The sequence below is a fragment of the Camponotus vicinus genome, unplaced genomic scaffold (genome assembly GCF_025532165.1).
Source record: "Camponotus vicinus isolate PSW18456_S1 unplaced genomic scaffold, iyCamVici1.0 SCAF_12, whole genome shotgun sequence".
NCBI lineage: Eukaryota > Metazoa > Arthropoda > Insecta > Hymenoptera > Formicidae > Camponotus > Camponotus vicinus.
The window spans coordinates 13,316,843-13,335,656 of NW_028141948.1; the positions used below are offsets into that span (position 1 = coordinate 13,316,843).

Genomic DNA, 18,814 nt, shown 5'->3' on the forward strand with positions numbered 1-18,814 from the left:
GTAACAATGTTTTGAATATAAATAACACATCCATATATAAAATATATTTCGCAATCAATATTTTCGAAGCGATTCATCAATTATGAATTTGATATTTTATGTTTTTCTGAATTCGATTTTGTTTATCAATTTTATTTGATTCTACAAAGTTTAAATGTATAGGCGCATGTGACTGCATTTTAAAAACTATTGCTTTTTAGATAAAATTGTTTTTCTTCTTTGAATTCAGTAATCAAATAAGGAATAAATGATTAATCCATCAATTAGATGTATGGCACGGTATTCATGTTTCTTCCAAATTTTAATAAAAGATATGAATCTTAATATCAGTTCTTTTTTATTGCCACACTTATGTCATTGAAATTCCGACAGGAAATCAGTAAACATGCTCGAAAAGTGAAATTACAAATCGCTTCACGACGGAGGAACTTTCCTCGGCCCGTAACCATCCCGGTGATGATGCTGTTCAGCTGCAGCTTATTCGATGATGCAAGTGTGACGGCGTGATATATACGTGCTCATGCTCGCGTGACTGCGTGAGGAGTGTCGTGCACGCGCGGGGTTGAAGCGTTTTATAGCGACAGTCGCTCGTTTTCGCGACTAAGAGAGAGGGAGAAAAAGATCTTGGGATTACAAAATCTAATATTCCGTGGGAAAGCGCGAGACGTCAGCGATGCTCGAAAGTAGGACAAAAGGAACCAAGAAGGCGGCAAAAAAGGAAAGAGATAAAAAGAACATTTTCACGCAGAAGAGAGAATTACGGCATTATTCTTTGGAACTGCGGAGAGAGTTATTTAATCGATAAGAAGAAAATAAAAGATTGATGATTGAAATTTTCAGGAAAATCGAGTGTAATTTTAACTTGAAATTTATTTTTTTGCCAATATATAATTGATGTTAAAAAGTAAAATTTATCTCCTTCATATCACCACAGTATACAAAAATAGGAATTTAATTCTCGATTAACATTCTTTAAATTTAGATTGATTAATATTCTCAAAAATTGAAATATTATGAGCAAATAAACGAAATGTGATAAAATGGAAATGTAAACGTTGAACGACACGAGCAGCACTCCTCTAATTAAAACGCGGATAAGAGCGATATAATCAGCAATTTCAAATCAGGGACCGCGTCGGAAACTCGGGAACGTCGCTGGCTATAAACCCGTGTATATTATATATACTGAAAAAGCATGTGTGACACGGTGTAAAAACAGACTATATTCCACACGGAAGAAAGCTACGGTTACATCATGCTACGCTCATAAAAGATCCAGATAGTGACATCCAAGAGACATGCGGTTATCAACGTTCACGTGGACGCGAATGTCCGATATATGTATATATGTATATCCACACATTTTTCTCTCATGCAAAGCATGCACACAGCATGCGGGAGGCAGGAGGCAATGGGATAACGGGGGTCAAGGGGGTACAGGATATCGAGGAACAGATTGAACGAGAAATCATCTTTTCTTCTTTTTTTTTTTTTTTAATTTCTTTCCGCTTCTCCTGCGCGTTCGGATTCAATCAGGATAACGGGATTGGTCGGGTGAATGGATGGATGGTCGTACGGAGTTGCTTTGGTCGACGATCGGTGGCGGTCGGAGGACCTCGCTGAAGCTTACCCTCTTCCCTGGCTTTCCCCGAGCACCCTTCTCGCCGGGCAGACCGGGCGGTCCCGTCGGGCCCAATTCTCCTTTCTCGCCTTGGGGTCCTGCGTGCCGTGCATAAGATGAGACATGATGCATACGAACGTAACGTTGGTTCGTTCGCTCGCACGCACGCACGCGAACGAGCCGCGCGAAATTTCCGGGGTCGACTGTCATTCCGCGCGTTAAGTGCCGTTTGACGGATCGCGTGATCGATCTTTACGGAAGCGTATTTACGGACGCGTCGACACCGAGAGAACGCAATGCTGCAGCCATTTTTTTGACAGTATTACGCGAGGGAAACTTTACGAAGAATAATTACGCGTGGTTGGCTAAAGCGATAAAATGTAAATGCGACATCGAAAGTAAGTAAACGTAATTATTACAAACTTTTGGAATATGTTCAATGTAATAAGTCAATCAGGACTGAACAGCTAAAGATTAAAATTATAATTTATCGAGCATCATATGGATTTTCTCTTGTAGCGTGTCATCAATCATCGCGATATCGCTACTAATTAAATTATAATTTATCGCGTTTTTGACTCCGATCGACGGATAGAATTGACAGCTAAAATGATATCAGAACGAGATACTGTATTATCGGAATAAAGGCAGACAATCTTCTATACCTGCATAATATTTCCGTCCTTTAGTTAATGATAAATGACATTTGTCATAACTAATTTTTATAATTTAATATTGTATTATAATCTTTTATAATTTGTTATAATCTCATGACACAATAGAAGCTTCTATCTGATAACAAGTTTAAAAATTTTGATTTATACATCTTTCTTCACAATGATAGATATATTTCAATTTAGAAAGAGACAATATACCATGTTAGTGAAAAAAATATTACTATATTTCATCTATAATATTTCAAACCTTTATATACGCGTCTTTTTTATACACACGTTATTTATGTTATAAAATGACAAATTTTGCAAGTGTGGGAAATTTCACGCGCGCACATACACAAGTCGGGATTTGAGTGTCGCATAAATGAATAGAGTAAATATTCTAGACAAAACACGCTGATTCTAGAATACGACACTGTACAATATCGACAGTAGCGTTTCCGGGTGTCTACATTGCGTTGCAGTCCGTGCTGTGAAATTGCGAGACGGATTCGTGTATATGTGGGTAAATTAATTCTGTCAGGTGCGCATGTATAATGCTCGGAAACGGTGTTACCGTCCTTAGTTTCCTTGCTTGTCGTCGTACAATGGTATAAAGACGGATTAGCGTCCACGTAATTTCATTCTGTCGAACGCGTCGCGCGGACTCGCAACATTCTCGCTACGCTTGTCTCCATGCATGAGATATCGGAACTATTTTATCGATACTGGATTATATTTCTTGCATGGGGAAAATGAATCGACGTAAAGCCCCTCATCTAGAATTCAAACAGTCTGTATCTAAAATCGGAAAAAGAAGAATTTTAAACCCTCGCGATCTTTTTACTAAATTCCTCTTTCGGAATCTTCATTTTTAATTCATCCTTAATTAAATTAAAAATTTTTTAGTTTCTCTTAAAAATAGTATCTAATTATTTTCCGCATTCAACGTCTCACTTGACTACAACAAACCTATCTTCGAAAAAAAACTTTGGAAAAATGTATAAATTTTTTCAATCTATTATACTTTGACAATCTCTTTAAACTATTAAAAAATGTCGCAATGAGAGTATGTTCAAAAATTTCTCTATGTTCTATAATTTTGACGAGTCTCATTCGATTATAAGTTTCTCTCGGATCAATGATGTTACGAAGCACTAACTAATATTCGCGACGCTTTTGCCAATATCCGACGTCATGGTCAACACGGCGCGCGGTAAACGGCCGTTTACGAGCGAGGGAGATCGGATTTCTGAATACGTCCGCGATCGTAAATCATTTTCTCGCCGCCGCGAGCGCGGGACGGCGGGGGCGTGCGAACGTTGACGAACGACCGAGTCGTGAGATATTGGAGGGTCGGAATTTTTTAAGTCCTAGAGTCCTGCGCGCGTTTTTCGCGACGAGATATCCTTCAGCTTCCGTTCGCGAATGCCGTACCTCAGGGCTGCGCATTTATTACTTCTTGAGCTATTCACGAGAGATGGTGCACACGTGGTGTCTCTTGTCTTGTAACTTTAAGCAAGAGAGAGCGAGGGATTGAATCTTTTATATACACAGAATGTCTAAGAATTGTCATGAGAGAGAAACTCCCGCTGCAGGTTACAGATTCTCGACTACGCGACTTTTTCTTGGCGAATGTTTCATGGAAACACTGATTGTAGTCTTTTAAGATGTAAAAGACGTTATAAATTTATGAAATTTACAGTTAATTTGATCTAATTAAAAAATAATACTTTTAAATTCTTAAAAAATTCAATTTGTCAAGTTCTTCTTCATTTCCGAGATATATATAATTTTGATACTAAACTAAATTATAATTATCATCTTGCATATATAATAATTGAACAAGAGTCATGTTAACAATTCTTTCCGCAGAGAGAGAAGCATTTGAGAGAAATTTATCTTTCCGATATTCTCTTGTATCAATCCACTTTCGACGTGACTCTATCGTACTTTGTGAGATGTAGACGTTGCGTAGTTTTTTGGACAATGCTTCTCGAGGACGCTCAACTCCAGAAGGGTTAATGTCCGATCCGCGCGTTCGGGACGAGTAGCGTAGAGAGACGGAGAGAAAAAAAGCAAGATGTTCGCGAATGGTAAAGAAAGATTTGCTCACGGCCGCATATATTACTACGGCGAGGCGCGCTACACGTGTAGATACGCCCACCATAGGTACAACCGATCGCCTCTCGATCCTGTCGAGGAATTGCACGATCATTCAAGCCAAGATTTCCTCGTCAAACATTTCCGCATTTTCTTCGCCCGAGGCCACGCGCCCGCTCGAGAAGAGATAATCGATTCACAAATGAATGACATTGCGCTTCGACCCGAATGAGCCACGTATATAATTGTTTGATTCTCTCGCCCGATCACAATATTAATGATTTCTCGATGGGATTTTAAATCGCACCTTCAATCGCGAAAAACACCTATTCATGAGAAAATCGTAAACAATACTCACAATGAATTTGACTGTGTTGCGCGTGGAAATTATAATAACATCTCAGATAATGAGAAAATAAACCGTGTACAATTTTAATAAAATATGTATCACACGTTTTTTGAAATTACAAATACAGGGAAAATAAAACATTCAAATAATAATGCAAAAATAATATAGGGCCCTTACGATTTTCCAATTAAACACTAAAGGGCTATATGATACTTGGCTAGAATAAATGTTTGACGAAACAAATAATTTATAGGGAAGATTCGCGTAAAAATTTTGCGCTGCTTTCGCATTCCGGACGGAGATACAATCAACGTGAGGTATTTAATCATTTATCTTGTATGCAGATTATCTCATTTGTATGCTTACCAGGCGGTCCTGGTGGACCAGGTGGGCCTTCGAATACTCCACTTGGGAACTGTTCGCCCTTCAAGGTCGTCGTGAAGCCTCGATCGCCTTTATCACCCTTGTCACCCTATTGAAAATAAACTTTCGATGATTCGTATACACTTATTTATATAATACATAATATTGTATAATTTCTCTTGTATTTGCATGCGATAATTATTTTCTGAAAATAAAATGTGTCTTATACTTCTTTTCCTTCGTTATTTTCGCGACTAACGAGTTAATTTAAAAAACACTGTCCCGTTTGATAGTATCCTTTATCGTAGCAGTATCAAGCATCGCTAATTAATATGCAGGAACGTGCTTTTGAATGTAATTAATTATAGTTGAATTAAATTAACAATGCGCCGGACGTAATTAATACTCTATTGTTCTATAATCGCTCTGTTGTACTCCATTAATAATTATCGGTTACGTAACCTTTTGAAAGGCGCAATATTAAGTGCACAATATCCAGTACAGCTCTGTGCCCTTTTCAATTTCGATGGATACTCACGCACATACATATATATATATACATACACACATACACACACACACACACACACACACACACACACACACACACACACACGTGTACACATACATATAAGCTTATTTGAATGGAGTGAAAACATTTCTATCCGAAAAAAACGGATAAGGGATAAAACAATGCATTCTCTCTTTTTGCTTTTGTATCAACTGATTGAAGGATTCATCCCGCGCTATTAAACTAAATTGGAAACGCTATTGAAATTTGAGGAAAATCCAAAATTCCGCGAGATTAGTCGGATTTGTTTCAAACCGCGTACTTGAAAGCGCGTGGCACGTAATGATTACATAATTTCACGATAACATGATTATCTTGCGTTGATGTATCCGTAATATTAAATCACTCCCTGTGGAATTTTGAACACGAGTATTGCATGTTTGATACGTCGAAACACGCAAGCCCGCGATCATATGTGAAAATGTGTTTTATAATTCCAAGAGTAAATAAAGTTATGCTCAAATTCCGCATTAGTCTGCTTATTGATGGATAAGCTATCAAAGTGGTAATAGGTTTAATTAATTCTTCAACGATATGATGTAACGTATTTTCGAAAATAAAATTTATTTATGTTTATCTTGTAAACATAGCATGTTTACAACATATGTTTGCATGGAAAAATATCACTTTTAAAATATTACATTTTTTCCTTGCCTTTTATATTTCTTTTTTGAAATTTTAACGGCTACAAATATTTTTAATTAATATTAACAAGAAATAACATTGTTTTTTTTATTTACAAAGCAATTTTATCACTTTTCCACTATTTATATTCTCATGCTGCAATTTCAATTCTGCCTCTCATCATTTCTATTTTTTTGTATATATTCCGAAATTACACAAGAAGAATGCAAGAAAAAGATCTACAAATCTTTACAAATCTAATGTAATTGTTCAAAAATTAAGTATTAGAATTTTTAAAAATATTAGAATATATTAAAAAAATTGTATATATTATAAAAATAATAGAAGAATTTTCCAAGTAGATCTTTTATCAAGTCTCCATAAAAAATGCAACTTTCATCCTTTACGTGATGGTGCACCTGTCAGACTACGAAGAGGAAGACCGCTTGGCCGAGAAAAGTTCTCGACTCTGAGAAAAGAGCGATACCCGACACCTCGAGAGTCGAGGATGACCGGATGTGTAATCGGATACAACGGATGTGTAACCGGTCGCGCAAATTAATCTCTCGGACTCACCTTAGGACCTGCAAGTCCTGGCGTGCCCGGCGGACCGACAGGCCCGATTGGCCCGGGCGGGCCCTTCTCTCCCGGCGCGCCGACCTCGCCCGGAATCCCTTGTCTGCCCTCGTGTCCGGGAAGACCCTCGGCTCCTGACGGACCAGGTGGTCCCGGCGGTCCGGGTTCACCCGGCTCTCCCTGTTACGTCCCAAGAGCGTTACGTCGTTACGGCTTTTCTCTCCGGCGAGAGCCCTCGACACAAGAGTGTCTCTCGGTACTCGTCGGTTTGTGCCACGGACTGACGAGGGATCGACGAGGAGAGAGAGAAAGAGAAGAAAGGAGGCACAGAGAAGAACAAGAAGAAGAAGAGCCGTGGTGTACGGTCTCTTGGGTGAGCGTGTGAGGGCAGCGGAACAGCGAAAAGAAGTACATAAAAGAACGAGAGAAAACGAAAGATAGATAGACTCAGAGAGTTAGAGAAAGAGGCAAACAAAGTTAGAGTGCCAGAGAGAGAGATAGAGATAGAGAGAGAGGTATGTGGACTGGTGGACGCAGGAAAAAGGAAAACTCGCGAGAAAACAGTGCATGGAAACGAAAGAGATCTCGGTGTACGCGTAGAGTACGGGGTTGCTTCGCGCGGATTTATGTTTCCTCGATCTAGCGAGTAACAATAACGACCCTGGAGAGAATAAATTTTTTTTAACCGCGTCGTATTACCTCGACCCGGAGCTACTTCGACGCTGTAATAAGACGGATGAAGAGTTTTCGGTAGCGCAAGAGAATTTTTCATTAGCTCCCTCGTAAGGAGACGCCCTGAGATGGTCGAGGTAACGGGATCCCATAGAGGAATACTTTCGTGATAGCTTTTAGGATCGCTCCTATCGTTTATGGACACTTTTACGCGCTCGTTTTCGACGTAACGTAGATAACTCTTCGATGCGCGACCAGGAGCTATTAAAGAACGGTGTTCATTGTCAGATCCAAGGTAAAATTACGACATAAAACAGATTCAAATTTAATTTCGAAATATCTTATCTTTCTTCAGCAGTTCTTGGCATTTATTTTCCGACTGAAGTAATTTTTAACGACGCAACGAAAAAAATTGATTTTAAATTATTTTTCTAATTTCAATTATTTTATAAGTGTGTGTAAGCGTTTTTTTGAAAACACGTTTAATTAATCTTTGTTTCATTACTATTGAAAATGATTTAACACGGCAGATTCCTTGTCAATGAAGATTCGACGAAAATCAACATATGGTGTAAAAATTTTGCAATCTTCCGCGAATTAAATACCTCAACAATAAAGTCACAAATATTTTCATATTTCTATCAGATATTAAAATCCCGCCAAAAATTATTAATTCCGCGCAAGGCTCTTTTCAATAATCGTACTTGAATCGAGCGATATGACGGAACGAGAAATATTGCTGTCAGTTATATAGAATACTATGCACGCTTCGGTCAAATATTAATTAGACCCTTCATCAAATGCATTCGGGGAGATGAATGCGCGCTCATCGAAGGTCCGCCATTGAAATAACATTTTCCGGCGGCGATGAGATAGCCTGCATATATACATATGTGCGCGAGCAATTAATTTCTGTCACGACCGCGGGACATCGGCGCGGCGAGCAACCCCGTACGCATAAACGCGGAAGACACGTGTTTACGTGCGCTCGCGAAAGACGATAATATGATGCGTCGTACGCGATTCGTACATTTGAATACTCGTGCATTACACGCACGTGCTGCGTGAAATCGCGACGCATCCCGAGGCTGGGTGGCCGGGCTAAATAACGATGGATCGTCGTTCGGTGCGTACAGCGAGACTTATGCGTGCACACGCGCACGCATACATGTACACATACGCAGACAGATGGACAGAAATATACGAGCAATGCACGGAGGTCTACGACACGCGGCATGCATGTGCCAGACACGTATACACGTATACACGTACATTCCGAGGGCGCAGGTGCCTCTCGGATGAAAACTCAGCCGGAATAGCCCGCCGAGACGCGTTTCCGGAGATGGACGCGATCGTCGCGGGCACATTTTGCGTGGGAAGCAGCATATATTCCGTTATTAAAAAAAAGATAACTTCGGCCTATACCTTTTAATTTCTCTCTCACATACGCCGAAACCAAACGGGGCTTGATTGCACCAAAAGTAATTAAATAAATATGAATATTCATACAAGAGAAAGCACAAATATGAGGACTTTATCATATTTCAAAATGATTAAATTTTTCATTGTTATATTTTATTGGAAATTTGAAGGAATTTTTACGTGAATTTATAGACGAGACGTTAATATATTTTTTTAAAGAGAAAGATTTATTTAAATAATAAAATATTTTCCCTCGATTTTTTAATAAATAATTCCCGATCGATGTGGCTGATTAAATCGGTGTAAGATATGTCGTTTAATTTTATTTCTGCGAAATTTCCCGCAAAAGAAACGGACAGAAGAAAAGCATATAAAAATGACAAACTTCTCGCCTTTATCCTATGAATATTTGGATGTAATAGGATTTTCTAACAGGATAATTAAGTGCGGCCAGCGTCTCATTATCGACTCCTCTATCCGTAACTCTAGCTGCAATGTGAATAGAGAAAGGAAATTTAGCTCATTATGGCCAACCCTCCGGTGTTCCGGGGCTATGCTATCGTAATTCATGACCGCTCATTACTTTCGTCACCCTTATGCATTATCGCTGCCACTGTGGTAGGTACTCGCGTATTTTCATGTAAACATATTGCGTTAATATCCACAAAAGCCACACTATCGATGCATATACTCTCTCTCGCGTAAAATACATGATATTATATTAAAACAAAAGAGATTAATATTTTTTAGCTGTACATTTTTTTTAAATAAATCTTTCTTCTCTCAAAAATACCGATCTTTATTTCTACAATCAGCGCTCATATTCTCTTGTAATAAAACGCAATATTTTTTCGATTCCCGTCCCCGACATAATCTGACGCGAGAATAACTATCGCGCGAATTATCTCGCGATTATACATCAAATGCTCGGATGTTTTTGTTTGACCAGCGCCCATCGGAGAGTCTCAGCAGTTACTCATTCATTCCCGACAGCTACATCAATACACCGTTATCGTGCGATCATGCGATTGCGATACGATCACAGGCGAGTCTACAACATCTACAACGCACATAAATCGCCCCGCGCACACACATCCACGTGCAGGGGGCATTTATTTTACACACATCGCACTAAATGCCACAATGACAGGATAGACTGCAGATGCTTCAAAGTATGCGGTACCATGCAACGCACGCACGTACGCACACGCGCCGGTGCGTAGAGACGCGTGCGTTCTCGCATGCGGGACGGGGTCGTGCATTTTTTATTCGCGCCTTACGTGTGCATCCCAGCGGTCGATGGCGAGCGTTGCGAATCTCTTTCTTTTTTTTCATTATTTCTCCCGCCGGGATTTTTTCGCAGCTACGCGACCACGTAATCCGCGCTTCCCGCGCAAAATTCCCTCTTGTAGCGACGTTCGCGGATTTCGTATTCCTCGGTGACGTACGTTTTTTAAATATTGATGCTCCGCGTGTGCGTCGAATGCAAAATTCAAATGCCCCGAAGATTTATTCGAAAACGTATCTTAAAAGTTTTGAACATTCTACCGTAATACAAGCATTAAGATTCGAACCTAAATTTTGTCATTGTCGCTATATATTTTTCTTTTTATTCTATGATTTAAAAAATGGATAATTATATCATCGCGAAAATTTATTACAAATATCGGACAAAATTTTAAATACGCAGTAATAATTAAAATATGAGATGAATATAAAATTAAAAATTGTGAATTGAAAAATATCTTTTTATAATAAACTTAAATTTTACATCTTTCAAAGTTTAATTTTATTTGCCTCTTTTATATCGCAAGATCCAAGTTGCAAATTTCTCCAGATATCTGAATTTGAAATTTCTATGTCGCGAAATTGTAATTCTAAAAATTTTCAGCATTCAACATTTAATAAAATCAAGCGACGAGACGATACTCTGTGAATGAAATCCAAACGGGACTCGAAAGTCGTCGTACTTATGTTAGCCAAAGCGCGGAGCGGATGTATGAGACGCGAAAGGGAACCGGTTCCATCTTACTCCGAAAACAATATAGGATATCATGCTACTGGCACTCCAACCGTTGGGTCTCCGATCTTTCGAGAAATATGAATTTCGACACCGACAAGCAGCAGTAGCAACCTAGAGAGGCTGTTTGCTTTTCGCGAGAAGATTTGCATTCGCCCGAGAAGTGGATACTGCGAGACCAGCAACACGCGATTCTTCTCTCCCGCGGCTTTTCGGTCTCCTTTTACATTTTCTGCATCACGATCGATTGCCTGAGATGGTATACGGACTGCGCGATAACTTGTACACGACCCCAATAAAGAGAGGGAGACAGAAAGAAAAAAAAGAGAGAGAAAAAGTGAGAGGAAGATGGCAAAAGAACGGAGGTATCGAACCGTAAAGTAAAAGAGTGTGTTGCAAGAGTCTGGAGAATATCGCGGATGTCGATATCGCGCGAGCACGGGGGATTCGACACGATCGTTGTGTGTTTTTCGAGTTTTTCACGTTACAGCAGCTTGAAGCAGTTTCCTTCCGCCGTGCTCGCGCCTCGTTCATTCTTTCCAACGGACGAAGGGTGCTCGGTTCGGGGCTCGTGTCGACAGGCTTTCGTACGAAATACGTACAGCGATAAAATTCCGTGGTTACAACACGGACGGCGTGCTCTCGGCCCGATTACCCGACCGATAAATAAATGTTCCCGACCGCCTGCGCACTTGTCGCGGTGGCGGCCAAGAACTAAGTTCGCAATCTCGGAGAAAGGGGGAATTAAATCACCCCGGGGATTCTCCCGAGGTGTAGAAACTTTTGCGACTTCTTTGCGTGCGAACGCGAGAACTCGTTTCAATGCATTTTCTACTTTTACAGGATGATGTAAAGTGCGTAAGAGAGCCCCTCTTCGAAAATGTCGATAAATAAGAGATACAGTTACAAAAGTATTCAGATTCATTTTTGCATTGTGTTTTTTTGACAATTTAAACATCGATATAATTCAAGAAATTCAAGAATTTTGTGAAAAAATAATAAATATTTTCATTAAACTCAACCCGTATAATTACAAATTATTGAATAATAATATTATATATTGATATATACCTTTGAAAGATTAAATTTATGCTCTAAAAGTTTATCACTGAACTAAAAGCAAAATTCAAACCGAGCACCAATCCTCGAGGAACCGACGATAAAGGGCAAAGGAATAGGAAGCTCCAGAAGAGCAGGCGCACTTACTTTCAGTGGTATGATGTTCTGCGCTGAGATATTAACCCCTTTCTCCTGAAGATCCTAAAAGTAGGTCAACACTACGGGTAAAAAACCAAATCGCTACAAGACAAAAACAGGGGAGGGGAGTGTGAGGGGAGAGATGTGTGGTCTTGTTCGGGCAGGAAGCGTGTCAAGGGTCTGTGAGAACTTTTTCTTTTTTTTTAAGGGGTAGAATAGAAGGGAAGGGAGTTCTCGTATTTCTGCTCTTCCGAATCCAAGGCATGCCCAGAGATATACCTAAATACTGTAACTTAAAGTAAACACCATTACCAACCAAAAACCAAAGTGAGAAAGCGCGCCGCCGATGGCATCAATCATTCACAGCGACTCTTTTATTATTCCGTCATGTATCAAACGTTTATCGATTTACAGTCTCGATTATACATGCGCTTATTCTTACTTACCCTATATACGTCTCGATACGATTCGAGGCCGTATTAAATCAGAATCGAGAAATCAATCGATCGTTAGTAAAGAAAGCGAGCCCGATTCGACGATCGAGCATCGGCGGCGCGCTTTATTTTGTATAAACCAACGAGAGAACGCTACACCGAAAGCACCGTACGAGGCAACGACTAGCTAGAGAACGATTGGGACGAGATCCGACCTGTCGCGCATCCGGGATGTATGCGACGACGCACGGATTCCTGCACGCGGAGCACAAAACTGACAGATAGAGACGGTAACAAGGGGAGAGAGAGGGTGGACAGCGAGGGAGGGGTGAAAAGAAGAAGAGAAGAAGCAACGACGACAATACTGTGACGATGATGATAAGATGAGACGGGGAGAGAAATAGCGGGGGCGTTCGAGGGAGGAAGGAAAGTGGAAAACGTCCGTCCGGATCGCGACACCGAGAAGCGTGTCGCGTCTTCCGAGGAGGAGGAGGCCGGTTTACCTTGAGGGCGACGATTTCCGCGTAGCCGAGCGTCCCGCCGCGGAGCGTCGTCACCGACCTCTTTAACCCCAATCCCTGTGCATTGACCCGTAGGTGAAAAAGGCAAAGTTTATTTATTTACTCTCTCGTATACCACGATGTCATTGGCTGCGTTGTTGGCCGGCGGTCGATGCGTCGACGGACAAACGCGGAACAGATTGCGTGAAATTCGTTTTCCGACAGGCGGAATCTGTGCGCGCGTCGCAGATGGACGCGTCTTTTTTTTTTCGCATTCGCCGAGTCGGCCAAGGCAATCTCGCCATTTCGTGTTTGATGGATGCGTTTCAACGATCGCTCGTTCGTTTCACGCTGCCCGAACAGCGGACGAGTGTCGAAAAGTCGCGTGTGCAACAGCTGATTATATAATTTAAAAAAGTAAAAATAATTATCACTTTAATATCAGTAATTTCGAAAACTTATATTTATTATTTTTAATTGTATATTTAATTGCTTTAATTAATTCAAAATTAATTTTTTCTCAGAAAAATATGAGTAATAATTTGCTTATGGTATTAGAAAAAATTTACCGTATTCATCAAATATATCGTTGGATAGATAATTAGATGAATTTCGTTCGTCGATCGTTGTAAATTTCATCGCACACAGATTCCGCGCATAACGTGCTCGTCGGAGCGCGGCAAACGCACCGATCGATATACCGCGTGCGCTTGTTGCGCCGGATCGAGAACCTCACCGGTGGTTTCGCTCTGGACAGCGTATGCATATGCATGTGCACGGGCGGACGCGTCGTACACGCGTCGGCGCCTCTCAATGGAATCGCCGACGTCGCCCGACTTCCAGGACGAAGCTGACTTGGCCAGGTTCTCGAACCTACGACGAGGTGACAGGAGCAAGTGCTCCCTCGTCGTCCCGATTGTGGGAAAGAAATCGCGCGCGATCGCAAGTGCGCTCGAGCGGAACGAGGCTTCGTCCTCTCGACCTCGAAAAAAAAAGAAGCCACGTTAAATAAAATTAGACCTCCAGATGTGCGAAATGATGTACTTCGAATAGTTTGACAGTCTTATATAAGTTTTACTGTCGCGCACGCGAAACCGAGATTTAATTATCATGAATAAACGGAGGCGAATCAAAAGCCATCTGGAGCTTCGGTTATATGATTTCCCCGAAGACTTGTATAAAGAGTCCTCGTTTAGTTCTCCGATCGCTCTGAGGGGAACGATCCGTGCCGCGACATTAATTTCTTCGCTCCCGATATTTGAAATTCTTCGGGCTGAAATCACGAAATCCGTGTAATTTATTCGATTAATCGTCGATCCTTTGACGATGCGATCGAGAAGGCGTTAATAACGTTTTCGTTCGAGTGCACTTTTATCACGTAAAATAGGATTTGCAGCTTTACGCGCGATGAAAATATCGCTCCGCACTCCTTCTCCCGCCGTCCTTCAGAATTTATCCCATATTCTTCTCGCCTCTGCGCGTCGACCGCGCCGTACACACGCTCGTAGTACACACGGAGCTTTACGAGATTGCTCTCTGAGGGACGGCGATGGTGCAGGAGGTGCAGGGCGAGAAATAAGAGAGAGAAAGAGAAAGAGCGCGGCACGCATTTTCGCGTTACGAGTGCGCTGACGGATATATTGCTTTATTCCTCTCAGATAGCGTAGCTTAGATACCTTTACTGCGGACAAGACGTCGAATCCGGGGCTGCCCAGCTCGCCCTTCTGCCCTTTGTCACCGGGTCGACCCTGCGAACAAAAGAGACACTGTGTATTACATGGAGTAATAACGCGATAAACGGAGTGAACATGCTTTCAGCAGGAACATCCTTTCCGTTATACCCGGAACTATATCGCCATCAAACATTTCTCGACTTTAACGTCGAAATTAATTTGAAAAAAAAAAATATCGAGATTTTATTCTTGAAATTTTTAAAAAATTGGTCCTTCTTCTTGCAATTATTTTGAGAAAATTTTACCATCTCATTTCCCTCAATTAAATGTCGTAACGGTATGCTGAGATTTCCTTTTGATTATTTATCTTTGTGTATGGAATTACAGACACTTTCAGTTTTAATCAAGAATTTTGCTGCAATCGTTCCGTTCTCAGAGATAGCGTAGAATGTTCGTAACGGAAGATTCTGCAGATTTTGCTATTAAAGCAAATGAGATTTTCCGAATAATTTCGTTTATTAAAATGTTCTTTTATATTAATCTACGGAAATTTGACGCGCATGTGAATTTTCACACTTTCATCGATTATTCATTTTAATTATAATATACGCAATTAATCCTTAACTTTTGCTCTTTAATTTCGCGTGAGATATTATTATGACTACTTAAGAGTATCATTATCAATGTAAACTCGACAGATAAAAAAAATTGTAACATGATTTGTACGAATATATCAAAAAGCAATCTTTCGTTATTTTGTATACTCGTAACAAATAAAATTGTTAGATACATTAGAAGACAAGATAATTACAAAAACATTGAGTTTAAATTCGTGTCGCGCATTTCTCTTAGAATAATACGAAATATTGCACTGGAGGACTCACAATCATATTTAATTCAAACTTAATCAGATTTAATCCACAGGTATTGTATGAAGTATGCGAGAGAGAAGTCCCAGCCGTAAAAAGCCGATTCATTCCTATTCTACTATAAAGCCGGTTTATTTAGATTTACTTTTCCTCGCTGTATCAATGCACAACAACTATATTTTTTTACCATGCATATGGAGTCTCCTCACAATGCATCTTGATGAAGAGAGACTCGCGTTAAAACTCCATTTCGCAAAATTGTAGCGCTTTCGATTACGCGATTCAGCTTGGGTTAAATATTTCGTTAGGGCTCAGGGCAGGGGATAACGCGCGCGTATAGTAAATGTAAATTTCAAAGAAGGTAAACCGTGTGTTTGCGCGAAATCTCACCGCCGGAACACAGAGCAAACTCTGCGATTCCGAGGCAAATTGCGGCGCTACTTGCTGTAACCTGCGCCGCGACTATTTGCACGGAATCCGATATAAACGCCGAGATTCGTTATTCGAATCTCGGGAAATACCCGTCCTGTGTGCGATCCTGTATTGGTCGCCGGCGACTGTGTACACACTCGTTTGCCACACTCGTTTAAAGAAAACGCCGGCCGGGCAAAGAGAGGAGCACGAGAGAGAAAGAGGGAGAAGGAGAGAGGGAGGAAGGAGCCGATCGCGCGCGTTTGGGTCTCTCTTTTCTTTTCCCGGCCATCGACAGAATAAATATCCGGCGATATTTGCAATGCACTTATTGCTCCTTCCTCCTCTCTCTCTCTCTTTCTTCCTTTTTTTTCCTCTTTTTTCCACCGGCGCGTTCCCTTCCTCTCTTGGGTACGGTCTCTCGCTATCTGTTTACTTTGTCGTTTGTACCTTACCGCCACCGAGACCAGCCACGTCAACGTACCCCTACCACACAATACATCCTCATGTATATTCTCTCCCTGGTCTGTCGGTACCTGAATGTACACAGGGTGTCCCTGAACTACTATCGCACCTTCATTTGTGAATTCTCTCAATCGATTTCGAGGTCGATTGTTTTTTGAAGGAAATTTTATTGCATTTTTATCTCTTTCTCTCGCCCTCTCTCTCGCACAACTTTTTTCTTAGTACAAAGTACTTATAATTATATTATATTATAGTCCATTTGCGAGACTAAGTAAGAAATGATACTTTATTATCTAGTTGCTCGCATCTGAAAAGCCCTTATTATCGTGTCGTCGACTCTTTTAATTAATTACATAGTGCTTGTAGTTAAGAGAAATGGCAGAAATTCCGCGACATCCTGTGCATTAACCGTACGAACATGTGTGTATATGTGTGTTGTGTAGAGACTGCTACACGATAAGGCAAACTAGGCGGCCACAAAGGGCCACCAACGCAAGGGCTTGTCATGCGAAAAGATTTTGCGTGTCACGAGAATCTTACATAATCAAGAAGCACGCATACGCGACATTTTCATCGCGCAACAATCTTGTATATATGTCAGGATAGAGATCATAAGCTGTACAAAATTTGGATCCCAACAATTGAATCCAATGTGTATTTTCGCGAAAATAATTTTCCTATATATTTGCGAATACATAGATTTCCCATCGTCGAGAAAAATTCGAGAGAGCAATGATGTCTCGCATTCGGCTTGCATGTTCAATGACTAGACTAGTAATTTGAATGATAAGGAATGCGGAAGAGTCAATTCGCGCTCGCGTCGGTTCCAATATTCGCATCCTGCTCGTCCACGCATTCAAGGAAATGACATTCCGTCATTATCTATGTATGACACTATTACACATTTATGGATGATAAGCGAAACGAGATGACAATGACGATGATGGCGGTGAAGAGGAGGCGGTATACATGTGACTTTGTACGTCATCTCCTACACGATTTACGACTCACGGCAGTCCGTTTAGCGCGAGAGGAAGGTAGTACGTAATAGCAGGCCAGTTGATGAATAGTTTCGAACGATAAATCGGACTGGAGTTAAAAGATCGTATCCCGTAGAAAATATAGCGATCGAGCGCAGACGAGACTAACCGCTTTCCGGCGAACGGTAGAATTAATAGAGTAAGTGGGCGCAAGTGAGCGAGCAAATCTTCAATTTAAAATCCGATTCATCTTCCGATTCTATTCGACCGCCGTTACTATAAACCACGATCAAGAGTATGTACGCAGTCGTCTCTTAATAAATCGTAATATGTCTACAACTATCGACTGTTCACAAATTAAAAAGATACAGATAATTAAATTTGTACATTAAATTTTTTGATAAATTTTACCTTTGTGAAAATTAGCTTATCGCTTGTGAAAAAATTGAATAACTCTTGATTAGTCATAATTTATTAATTCCATATAACGATTGCAATTAACGATAATGTAATTTTTAGAAATATATTTGATAACGCAACTCTCTTTTTTCGCTACATAAATATATATATTCATAGATTTAAGATTAATTTTATATAGTTATTTTTTCCAATAAAAAAATCCAATACTTTCTTAAATTAAAAAACTTTTCTAAAGTTACAAAAGTGTCGACACTTGTCTACAAGACCGCACGTCAACATATTGCAAATTTAATGCGTTCTAGATTTTCGACCAATGCAATGTATACTGTGAATATCAAAACAATAAAAGAAAAACATTGTGTTTAATCAGTTTTCATTTATTACCGACAGAATAATAATAATAATAATAATTCTCAATTAGTTGTTTTTTCGGAGGCATCCGATATAAATGAGCAAAAACATCTGCATCGAATGTTTTATGTGATTTTAAATTTCCATACGTTTTCATTCGCACTTGAGCTGCGCACATCAAAAATCGTTTGATAGCAGCGAACCCTCAGGTATCGCCCAAGTGTATCGCTCGTATGATTGATCATCCTGCATTTTTATGGCTAATTCGTTGAACATATGTCAGAAACAGCGAGCGAACAAAGGGGACGAGAGAAAAAGTGGTAGAGCAGAACGAGTCAATTAACAAACACGTAAACATGTTTCGATTCTCATACTGAACGTATGTAATCATAAATCGAGCACTGATCGTATATCTTGATTTACCGACTAAATATCTTACTCTGATTTCGACTGAAATATAATGCGAAGTAGACCGGAAAGAGAGTTTTACTCTTTTCGGAACAGCTGTATCTGACGGAAACTCGATATCAAAATTCT

The 18,814-nt window shown here is 40.2% G+C and overlaps 1 protein-coding gene across 19 annotated transcripts in view; it reads right to left on the reverse strand.

The window, feature by feature from the left end:
- LOC145962768 (uncharacterized) overlaps window positions 1-18,814 on the reverse strand; it is a 138,542-nt gene that overhangs the window by 23,548 nt on the left and 96,180 nt on the right. For 9 of the 19 annotated variants that reach the window (XM_083084095.1, XM_083084100.1, XM_083084094.1 and 6 more), the window contains 5 exons: window positions 14,783-14,856; window positions 13,112-13,196; window positions 6,864-7,043; window positions 5,096-5,201; window positions 1,631-1,719 (listed from right to left, as the gene is read on the reverse strand). In XM_083084095.1, the coding sequence (XP_082940221.1) occupies window positions 1,631-1,719; window positions 5,096-5,201; window positions 6,864-7,043; window positions 13,112-13,196; window positions 14,783-14,856 (534 nt within the window). Of the gene's footprint in view, window positions 1-1,630; window positions 1,720-5,095; window positions 5,202-6,863; window positions 7,044-12,183; window positions 12,238-13,111; window positions 13,197-14,782; window positions 14,857-18,814 lie in introns of all 19 variants that reach the window. The other 10 variants (XM_083084099.1, XM_083084103.1, XM_083084098.1 and 7 more) reach the window with 4 other exon arrangements.